At 45.2% G+C, this 11,493-nt stretch overlaps 1 protein-coding gene across 3 annotated transcripts; it reads right to left on the bottom strand.

The window, feature by feature from the left end:
• Positions 1-1,223: 1,223 nt before the first annotated feature.
• LOC120392092 (2',3'-cyclic nucleotide 3' phosphodiesterase) lies at positions 1,224-11,348 on the bottom strand. 3 transcript variants are annotated; one of them, XM_039516494.1, is made up of 4 exons: positions 11,243-11,348; positions 4,723-5,392; positions 3,901-4,040; positions 1,224-3,151 (listed from the first exon to the last, which is right to left on the bottom strand). In XM_039516494.1, exons 1-4 carry the CDS (start codon positions 11,327-11,329, stop codon positions 2,699-2,701), a joined length of 1,350 nt encoding a protein of 449 aa, XP_039372428.1. In that variant the 5' UTR covers positions 11,330-11,348; the 3' UTR covers positions 1,224-2,698. The 3 variants fall into 3 exon arrangements, with proteins under 3 accessions (XP_039372428.1, XP_039372429.1, XP_039372427.1); XM_039516495.1 differs by lacking the exon at positions 11,243-11,348 and adding an exon at positions 10,030-10,298; XM_039516493.1 differs by lacking the exon at positions 11,243-11,348 and adding an exon at positions 9,823-9,999.
• Between the last annotated feature and the right edge of the window lie 145 nt (positions 11,349-11,493).

The following is an 11,493-nucleotide window of genomic DNA, read 5'->3' as shown; positions in this document are numbered from 1 at the left end:
AGGCCCTGTGACAGCCACTCTTAAACTGATACCCCGTTTACTCCCTGCTTTCACTTAATGGCTGTGCTACATAAGAAAGTTGAAAATGGTAAGAGTGTGAAGCAATGTTTTTGCACTGCAAAATGGCAACCTGAACACCTTTTGTTGCATGCATAATATCTGCTTTATTGTAAAGAGACTTTAAGGAGTACTAGAGACAAAAGCCGATACGCTGATGTGAAGCCCCTCAGAGAAGACATTCGCCCCTGTGCTGTAGTATTTAATTGAATTTAAGGAATAGATTCTGTATGTTTACCTCAGTGTAAAGATTTAACCTTTCCCTGGAGAGGAAAGGTTATTGCATGAAGCAATCTGTATTCTAGATCGCTCTCCCAGCTGCCTAACCCTCTTCAAGGCAGGCTTCACGTTGATATAAACACTGACCCTCTTCGGGCCCTTTACCTTTCTAGGATGTGAAGGGTAAAAACTGTGAATATTTGTTGTTTACTTCATTAGGCATAATTCATATGATGTGTTTATATGCAGAATCTCAACCAGATTGAAGCAAAACCATGTGCAATTGGTTTGTTATAAACTGTATATGATGTACAAACTAATAAACAGTTAAATGAGGAGCGTGTGACTGTTCTTGACCAGGCGAACGAGCCAGGCTCTCCAGCCACCCCCGGTTTAAAGTTGGGCCCCTGCTGAGAACGTCCTGTCAGGTTTTCAGCTACAACCTGGGAGGAAGGGTTGTGGGGGAAATGCCATTAAGGAAGAGGCATGTTCCCCCAAAGGACTATAAAGATGTACAGAAGTTGGGCCTGCTCTCACAGGGATCTCCTTTTATTCTGGGCTTCCCCTGCAGCGCACACTGGAGCTCTTGGTGGGCTATGGGTGAGTTCTGGCAGAGGCAGACACCTAACAGTTTCTCTGCTGAAGTGAAGGGAGGCAGAGTAAAGTGAACTGTTGTCAGTGCTCTCACGTGGAGGGCAGCTGGGGCGTGTTCATTGTTTTCACCAACAACCTCACCCACTTGCAGAATTTGATATGCCACCAGGTGAACCCTAAAGCTTCCCTCAGTTTTGTTTTAGATGTTCAGAGGGGAACCAAAAGAAAATCCCCCACATGGATTTGGGTTTTGGTAAGTGACCTCCTTGCCCAAGCACAGTTAGGGTTGTGGTGTCACGGCAACAGATCCTTTACTGCTGTGAACCTTGCACGTGCATGTCAGACACAGGAACCACATTAATATTGGATTTATTTCAATACACTTTACAGTTCATGGGACACTAAGCCATAACATGAGTTTAAACTGCTTGTTCTGACCTGAATTGATTAGTTCAGCCAAATGTTACAGGAGGGTAATGACAGCAAATATCTGTGATCAATAGGCAAGCAGCATTTGGCTATGTTCACGTGAGCAGAAACAACTTTCAACTATAATTAAAAAGTGTAATAACTGAACATTAGACAACCAGCTGGAAAACTGAGATTTAAGCAGGTTAAGTTATGCATAAATTACAATGCCACCGTTATTTACTTCCTAAGTAACATGTTAGCTTCATGTACTTCCATGCTAATCTTAACATTCGAAAGAATTAGACTTTGAATCCAAAGCAGGAAAACCTATTTTGGATGAAGTACAATTTAGTACTTCAGACATGATTTTAGTTTATATGGGATCAGGAGTTAGAGATGGAAAAGACCTATTAGTTCATCTATTCCATCTCCCTGCCAGGGCAGGATTGTTCCCTACAATATACATACAGTAGTGCTTTGTCCAGTCTACATTTAGATGTCTCATATGATGGTGGCCCCTGTAGAAGGCAGAGCAGATCTCACTGCTAGGAAGTTTTTCCTGATATTTAAATTCTCTTTTTCCATGATCTTACCTATAGTCGTTCCATTTAATAGAGCTTCAATTTGAAACGAAGTAGATCCTCCACCCACCCATGCACTTTTTGCTTCTCTCACACCCCCGGAAGTCTTCGAGCCATTCTGGTAGCACATGAAGTTAGGATAGGCCACACACTGCTAACCATGGGGATGCAATCGATTGACCCTGCTGAATGAAGCTTCTAAGACTCCCCTAAGTACATACCTAATCCTTGTGCTTGTCGACCAAAGCCACTTGGAGCACTTGTTCCCCTCCCACGGAGGCTTAGTGGTTTTAATCATCATCTACCCAGGGCAGTATGTTCCACCAGCCTGTGGGGGGCTGTACCAACTTGAAGCTGAAAGTTCAACTCAACTTTAACTCACTTGGCTTAATAAAATGAAAAGTAGCTAAAAACTTTGGTCCACCACTGTCTAAATCAGTTATTACGGTCACATCTAAGGATTGTGGTCCATAGGGAAATTACAAAACATGCAGACTATCCGGAATGATCCTCTGAGGGATGAGACCTCTCTACAAAAATCTATCATTTTAAAAAGTCATTCAGCACTTCAGTTAGTTAAGTAGACCAAATAGGATATTTAAATATCAGAAATGGTTGTTTAGCCACTTAGTTTTCCTTTACAGTCAGGTCACCAATTTCCTTCCTGAGGGCCAATACATTGTCCCAGGAGAGACACTTCATACTAGAGTTTGCAGAAGGGCTACGTTAGTACACGCAACTTTCTTTTTACAACTTTATAAAGGTTACCCAAGTTATTGTCTTAAAAAAAGCAAATCAAAAAAACAACCAACCACACCTCCGCAGGGCTGGAGCACCTAGATGATAGTGCAGGGATTAAAGGCAGAGCCTCGCTTGTTACTGCCCTGAGTAGGCACTAGCTTTCCCTTGCCATAGTAACCTGAGAAAATAGCCTTCACTTCAATCTTTTTAGAAAGTAGGAGCATCCACATGCCATTGCCAAAGTACAGCAGTTTCCCTCCACCAATTTCCTCAATTTCATCACCTTTGGTCCCTGCCTTTTCCAGCTTGACAAACTCCAGCAAGTCAAGTCCAGTCTGGACCGGTTCTATGCCACTGGCACAGCCAAGGGTAATGTGAGCCCGGCTGCCTTTGGGCAGGTTGTCTGTAGGCAGTATCTTGTCGACGTCTCCCGGCCACAGCAGCAGTTCTTGCTCACTCAGTTCCACGCGAGCACCAGCAGTTTTTGTTGTGAGGAACAGCGCAGAGATAGTCAAGGTAAAGGCTTTTCCGTAGGACGCCTTCACCACCTAAGGGGAGAGAGGACCACACAGTCTGAATCCAGAATAGAACTTTACCTGACTCAATGTGACATTAACCTGCCCTGCCAAGCCCCTTCCAAGGTTCACGCAGCCAGATCTACTACTTTGCCTTTTCAGTTAGATTCTTCACTGATCCCCTTTGAGGAATTCTCACACATTCCATGTATATGCTACAAAGTGTATCATGAATAACTGCTCTCCTCAACAATCTTAGGGTCTTTCACTGGCTTCTCCAGCACTCAATATGGTAATGAAAACACCATCATGGTTACAGGTCACTGTTTTCTCTCTCCTCCCCCTCCCCCTTTTGGTCATCTTAATTTATGTATTTTAATTGGAACCTCAGGCTGATCAGATATGGTACAAAAGATGGAAGTGACCATACCTTAACTCACGAGCACTCAAAACCAGGCCAGTAGAGGAGGACTCTAGTACTTACAGGAAAAAAACCCATAAGACCTTGCAATTAGTTTGGAGGCAAGATGGAAACTTCCTCAATGCATCTCCCTGTCACCGTGATTTCTCAGTCCCGAGGAGTAACAGCCTTACTATTTCTCTTCTAAACAGGCTGTCAGGTGAGCCAGCTTCACAAGTGCTGTTGTGAGGGAGACACGTGCAGTCGCGCTAAGGTTGTAGAAAGCTGCACAGCCACACCAGATCTACCAAGGTAAAAGGTTGGCATAACATACAACTGGAACACACGTTTTGGGGAAAGAAACCAAAAACAAGACACTAACTTCTTGTTGTGCATATTCGTCAGCTCCCATAGCCTTTCCAAAGTCAGTAAATTTTGTTGTACAGTGCAAGACGCTGGGTGGCCTTTTCGCAAAGTAGCTGGTCAGGTCCAATTTTACTTTGGGATCTTCAGCAGGAAGAACTGCAAGTGTAGACAAGCAAAATTACTACTGACAAATTAATGTTAATCTTTCCCTGCAAATACTCATTTAAGAGGTACACTTAAGGTTTAATTTTACTTAGAGCTGAGAGTGCTAGACAGCAGTAGAAAATGAAGTATTCTTTAGCCTCACAACTCGCGTAGTCCAGCAATGCAAGCTTCCTTGCACTGCTAGCCAGTTTGCCTAGGCCTTGATATTGCGGGGAATCACTTTAGGGGCAACATGATGTTTCAGTCCATTTTTATTCAATCCTTGGCCTCTCTCCTCCAACTTACTTCACATAGGCCATCGCAGAAAGCAGGTGAGAATGGCTTGGTTATTTCCAGTCTACACTGGATTCAAACCTGTGGGCTGCAGGCTTAAGGTTCTATATCCCCATGTAAATCCCCTAAACATCGGGTTCCAAAAACTTTAAATTTAAGAGGCGGTGGGTTGTGCTTCCCTACATAAAAATGATTTAAAGCTGCTTCTGCTTTTTGGACAACGTGCCTTGTTATTCTAATCAGTGTCTTTAAATACAACTTGTGGAGAATTTAGACTGAACTGGAAGTGTTACTTTGGAAGCTGAGTGGGCAAGTTTGTTCCCTGTGTTGTCTATTTAAAGTGGTAACCTTCCCTCTGGTTAGTAGAATAAAAAGCTTGGTAAAATATTTATATACATACAGTACTTAGACTCCTTTTTGAATACTTTAAGACTTCCGAGCTCATCTAAAAAGGCTTGTCCAGTCTTCCTCAAGTTCTCCGAACTCTTTTTGCTCAAAAACCATCCATAATACAAAGGTAAGAAATCTTTCTCCAAGCTTGGTTTCATCTTCTTCAAATCTTCCACTGACAGTTTCCACTGATTCTTATCCTTAAGCTGCAAGCAATCCATCTTCCAAGGTGTTTTGGGTTCAACAAAGAGGACTTTATACTGGTATTTGTCAGCAATATCAAAGAGTTGGTCTAGCCGTTCCCGTTCATGGTGAGTATCATCCACAACAACAACACTGATGTCTCGCTTGCAATAGTCAGCTAAATCCTCATCCAACTTTGAATAATCTTCAGGAATGGAGCTTCTTACTGCGGGTGTAATTTTATAGGTATCGGCAGAAATGACCTTGCAGGCATCCTTATACTGGTCTTGAATAGCCTGGGCAAGAGTGGATTTCCCACTGCCAGGCAGGCCTCTTATGATAAAAAGGGTTTTAGATTCTTTGACTGTAGAAATGGTAGTGTCGTCATCAAGGAATGGAAACTGCAGATTTTCGGGCCTCTCTTTTGATGACTGAGTAGACATTTTTCTAAATATTTTAGGCAGGAATGTATGGCTCTTCCGGGTTAAGCCTCTGTTCTGAAAGTTTAAAAAAAAAAATTAATTTGTATTATTTTTTTGCGATAACAATCCAAACAGATACCATCTTTCTGACACTAAACAATATCACTGTTTGAGTTCTTACTAGACAGAAGCAATTTTTTTTGCTATTCACATATGCATTAAATGGTCCATTGATAGTTTTAAATGACACTATTATGTCATAATTCTGTGCCACCATTATCATATTAAACCTCAGCTGCTTTTCTCAGCTTACAGTGCTCTGAACAACTAAAACAACTTTGTGCTTAAATGTTTCTGCTGACTCCCCTCCTAATGGGTCAAAGTGACCCTTTTAATCTGAATTTAGAAGAAAATTAAAATGTAAAGGCGTAGGCCTGCCTGCCTGCTCATTTATCTGTGGATTTGCCTTTTACTAGCTAGATGCTCACACCTGTTTCGAAACTGGCTTGTGTGGGGTTATACCATTGCAAACTCCATGCTTATACAGATTGTTTACCCTCCTTGAATTCTAACATACCAGACACCAGTTCATGGGTCAAACTCAATTGAGTCTAGCTGAAAATAAAAAAAGCTGTAAGGTTACCATATTTAAAACTTTTATTCAAAGACACTGCTCACAGAAACTTAAATATAGCCTGAACAGGAGAAGTGAAAGCTCATGCTACTATGACAGCTGTTGATGTTGGGAAGATTCAGTTAAAGAACAAAAACTAAAATACAGAGACTGCAAAAAGTTTGATTTGATTTTAAGTCTGATATTTTACGCAGTCGATCTCAAACTTTTATACTGGTGACCCCTTTCACAGAGCAAGCCTCTGAGTGCAACCTCCCCACCCCCTTTTATAAATTAAAAACACTTTCTTTATATTTAACACTATTATAAATGCTGGAGGTGAAAGAGGGTTTGGGGTGGAGGTTGATAGCTTGTGACCCCCCCATGTAATAACCTCATGACCCCCAGTTTGAGAACCCCTGCTTTACAGGTGTTTTTCCAGTTGCGTGTAAGAGACCGCTTAGAGAGAAGTCTGCCTGCAGGAGTGCGTACTTACTGCTGCACATCATGCCAAAAAGACCCTTTCCTCTTGGATGCTGTGCAGAAGGGCCTCCCTGGAAATGCCTCTGAGATAAGATCTTTATTGGCAGCTACCTGCTGCAGGGTAGAATGATTTTTTTGTGGTGTTGTACTTGTGGCAAAGACATTTAAAGCCCCACAATTGGCATTACCTGAGACTGAAGGGAAACCAAAACTAGTGAAATCGCTAGGATTCTACAGAAGCAAGTGCTCCTGGAAATGTTTGCATGATTCTGCCTGTCAGCATTTTGCACTGCTAGCAAGATTCAAAATGAGATGTGGTTACTCTGGGAAGAAATTAATTAGGATCTTTCCACGCAGGAGTAATTCAAAATACATCAGAATTAAACACTGGCCTTCATGAAATCATAAGACATTTTGGGGTGGGGCTTGGTCCTGCAGTGATGTATTATCACAAACTTGGCATTATGACATCACACAAGTTTCTTTGACAATATACTGTGGAATCCCTATAGGGCCAAGTAGAAGCTGGAATTTGAAGAAAAAGGTATTTTAAAGGCACAAATATTTTCAATAGTACCAGCAGGGACAAAGATTTTTGTAAATGTTAAATAGCCTCTTAATTTCCTTCTCGGGCATATTCTGGCCACTGAGAATGGTTAACCTGCTATGGAGCAACAGCTTGGTTTACCAATGGTGGTTTCACTACAACTAATTAGTAGAAGCAAGTGTGGAGACAAAATGCTAGAGAAGTGAAGTTTCACTGCTGACTCAAAGCTTGGATCATCTTTTACTAGTCAAATATTTATTTGGTCTGTGGCAGAGGGGACGTGCTTGATTCTGCTCACCAGTACTCATGGGGTAAAGACAATGTAGGCATGTCTGTGGAAACTAACATTTTGCTTGTATCAATCTCTCCATCCTTCTTATGTGGTTTTCTTCGCTTTTAAGCAATTTGGGACAAGGGCTGTGTCTTTCTGTATGTCTGAGGAGTGCCTAACACGTTTGCAGGTGCTACTAAAATATAAATCCCTTTAAAACTGAATTGAAGCTATAAAAAGTAGGATGATGAACTCAAAATGTAGCCCTGTAACTGACTGACCATTGTGTACTATTGGCAGATTTTAGGCAGAACGTTTACCAGAGAAAGTAGCTCGTTTATATTAAAAAGTAGCCTTGGGTCTTGTTTGGAAGAATGGTACAATCCACCTGGAATTCTCTTGGGAGCTTGGCAGAGCCAGTATTCCCTCTTGGTAAGCACATGCTACTTTTTACTCATTACAGAGGTACTTGGTGTCTCATTTCATCTGCCAAGCTCTTTGTCCACATCCAAGTGGTCTGAATGGGAGCTGTAAAACTTTTTTACATCTAAATGTTGGGTCAGATTTGAACTTGACAAGGTCCATTTAACCTCAGCAAGTATGCCGGTAATAATAAGAGAGAGAGATTGAGTAAGACCTACAACCAAAAGAGAGCATTTGAGCGGGGCCTGCATATAGTATTTGGATTATGACTGGTTTGCAGTCAAACTATTTTGATGAAAACAGCTGTTGGTGAACAGCAGTAACTGAGGCATTTTTTTAAGATGCAAACAAAAGAACAATAATAGAAAACACCCTCAGCACCCATTGTTTATCAGCCAGCTTTAAATAATAAGCTCTTTAATGAAACCAGGCCACATACAAAATGGATAGACAATGGTGCCACACAAATAAGTCTTAAAGGAGCAGTTGGCCAGTTTCTGATTAAACAATCTATTCAATTCAACACAAGCTATGTCACTTCTCCCCTTCCCCACAATTGTCCCTACAAAGCTCCTATTTATATGGAAATAAGTATTTTGGTCTCCCTTCCAGGAAAGAGGATGAATTTTAAGTGGCACTGGTAAGATTTGCAACAGTGTTTTACTCCCTGCTAAGGGGCGGGGGGGGGGGGGGAAGCAATTAGCAAAGTGTTTTCTACTAGACGTGACCAGTGAGGGTTTTTCTAGAGTGCACTGGCACTGAGGTTATGAGGAGAACCTCTAAGCACTGGTGGCCTAACAAAGGATTTAGAAAAATGGGTGGAATTAAGATGTCTGTTAAACCTTGCCCCTCACATCACCTCACTTGGCATTCTGCCCTTGGTCGCTTTTTTTAAGTAGTTTATGATAGAGACCTTGACTTTTTACCATCTGTAATGCATACATCACATCTTGGGAACTATACAAAGGCTAAATTCCAATGCGATCTGTGCCAGTGGGTTTGGAGCTATGTTAGAGAGTTTAGTATCTCTTCTCATTCTTAATCACAATACCCATTTCTGCAGGTGGCAAAAAGTTGCCTGTCTCTTGGTTCAAAGAGTGGTGATTCCAGGAAATGAGATTTGAACTTTTCTTTATAGTCTCATGGGCCAGGTGTCCCATGCAGGACACTTGCTCGGGTTTTTTTCCCCAGCACTCCTACCCCTCACATACACATTCCACAGTGCAACAGACATTGTCCATAGCACAAACACTGAGGGGGGGACAACAGTTCAGGTTAGCACAGGCCAGCACTGTGCTTGATGGAGTTCCTAGGGTGCTTTGGTTAATTGCTGTCACCAGCTGCAAGGGAGATTGGTACATGGCTCCAAGGGAAACATCCCCTCTCTTGGTCGTCTATTGAACCAGTCCTGCCACAGTCTTGTTAAAAATACTTCTGAAGAACAAAGTTTTCCCCTTTTCACTACAGTATGCTAGACCAAGTATTAGCTATTTAAAATGTCAGTCAGCCCCCTCTAAAAGTTCCTTGTGCCCCTTTCAAAACTACACGATTCTGACACTGTGTAGTAATAGCTATACCCTGCTTGTTTCCTGAACAGGAAACACCAACGTTTCCAGAAAGCTCATTTAATGTGTGACAGGCTGCTGCCTCTTTCCTTGCCTACACCCACACAGTTTGTATTTAAGTAAGAATACAAGTCCTATCCTCCTTACTTTCTGTACTAAAGGTGCATGTTCCCATAGGTATCTTGATGAAACAACAGCAGGAAATTGTTTAGGGCAAGAAGGTTCTAAGCTAGACTGGCACACTCAAATGTCACTCTTCCTACAAGTGGCTCTGTCCGAGCAGACCTTTACCTGCTGGGAGAGTTCAACCGCAGGATCAGGGCCAGTACCTGTTCCAGATTCTGTCCTGTCGTCCCCCCCCAGTCACCCCATCCCTCTAACACCACTCCCACTCCCTCCAAGCATCTGAAGAGCAACATGAACGTTTGGAAATTCTACCACCAGTTACACACAGCTACAGCACAGGATTGATTACAAATTATGGAGTAGATCGTCCCCGCATCACTACCCGCCATTGTGCAATGCATTTCAGCAACACTTAACCCCTCACTCACTCACCACACATAAGGTTCACAGGGCCCCAAATAAAAGAGGAGACCTTACGTTGTCAGGGGAGCGCCAGCAGGCTCTCTCTGCCTCCAAGATGAAGGCCGTGACGATCTTAGCGTGACTGTTTAGCATGCAGTTTGGCACTTTACAAAGATAGCGAGCTGCTCGGAGCAGGGGCTGCATTAATCTGCCTTAGACAGTCACTACACAGCTCAGAATTTGTAGACGCTGCTGACAAAGACAAAGGGAAACGAAACCTACCAGAGACTCTGTATCTCTCACACAGGCGAATGGTTGTATGAGAAATTCAGATGCCTGGGTGGGTTTAATTTTCTTCCTGTGTTTACAGACAGACGTTGTGGTGCTGCCCTCGCGGTGGGGGCTGGTTCTAACTCTTGTGCTGTAAAGCTCCCTTGAGGGGGTGAAGGCGCATGGCAAGCAGTCAGGCTGGACGGTGCAGGGATCCCCCTAATTTCCACAGCCTGCGCACCTTGCCTAGGGTGACCAGAGGAACAATCCTGGTATCGAGGCTTTGTCTTATAGAGGTGCCTATTACTCCCCCTACCCTGGCCTGATTTTTCACACTTTCTGCCTGGTCAAAAACCACCCACCGAGCAGCCTTCCCCCCCCACACACACACCCTGCCCCACTGTATGCAATGGATGTGACTGTCCAGAAACTAGCACTCCTGGGGGGACTGGCTGAACCCCGCTGGCTGCTCCTAGGAAAGGGCTGTGCCCCAGCTGGGAAGGTCATGGGGGGGGGGGAGAAGTTCACCCCATTGCTATCCCAAGGCGCTGCCCCAGCCTTGCAGAAGGGCCATAACAACAGGCCAGCCCAGGCGAGAAGCCCCCCCAGCCGGGGGGGGGCTCTGCTCGGCCCTCCCAGTGGGGGGGGTCCCATTCACCAGCAAAACACCTCACTCACCCCCCCACCGTGACCCCTGTATCGCCACAGCATATGGCCCCCTGCACCTGATCCTATAGCCCCACATGTACCCCCCGTCCCCCTTGCAGCCCCCTCAGACACCTACCCCCTACAACCCCCCCACCTCCCCTATAGCCCCCCCCTCAGACACCTACCCCCTACAGCCCCCCCACCTCCCCTATAGCCCCCCCCGACCCCTACCCCCTACAGCCCCCCCAGACACCTCTCCCCTATAGCCCCCCCACCTCCCCTATAGCCCCCAGACACCTATCCCAGACATCTATCCCCTACAGCCCCCACCTCCCTATAGCCCCCAGACACCTATCCCCTACAGCCCCCACCTCCCTATAGCCCCCAGACACATATCCCCTGTAGCCCCACATGTCCCCCAACCCCTCGCCCTCACAGCCCCCACCGCCCCATAGCCCCCAGACACCTAGCCCCTACAGCCCCACATGTCCCCCTTGCCCCTCTCAGCCCCTACCCCTCACCTCCCCTATAGCCCCCAGCTCCCTATAGCCCCTCAGACCGGCGCGAGCCCGCTCACCATGGCGAGGGCGGCGCCGCCAGGGGCTGCGGGTGCCGAGCGGAGGGGACGCGGCTCTGTCACGGGCCCGCCCGCCGCGATTTTCATACCCCCGCCGGGGTGGGCGGGCGCGCGGCGGGGGCAGGGCGGGAGGCGCCCAATGCGCATGCGCTGGCCAAAGGCCTGACGACCAGCCGCCCCTAGCGGCCAAGCCGAGCACTGCAGACACCCCCAGACCCCAGCCAGCCACATTGCAGCAGGGCCCCGGGTTG

This window comes from Mauremys reevesii, linkage group 27 (genome assembly GCF_016161935.1).
Source record: "Mauremys reevesii isolate NIE-2019 linkage group 27, ASM1616193v1, whole genome shotgun sequence".
NCBI classification, from domain to species: domain Eukaryota; kingdom Metazoa; phylum Chordata; order Testudines; family Geoemydidae; genus Mauremys; species Mauremys reevesii.
The sequence above is the reverse complement of the archived record's forward strand: the minus strand, read 5'-3'. Positions and strand labels throughout refer to the sequence as shown.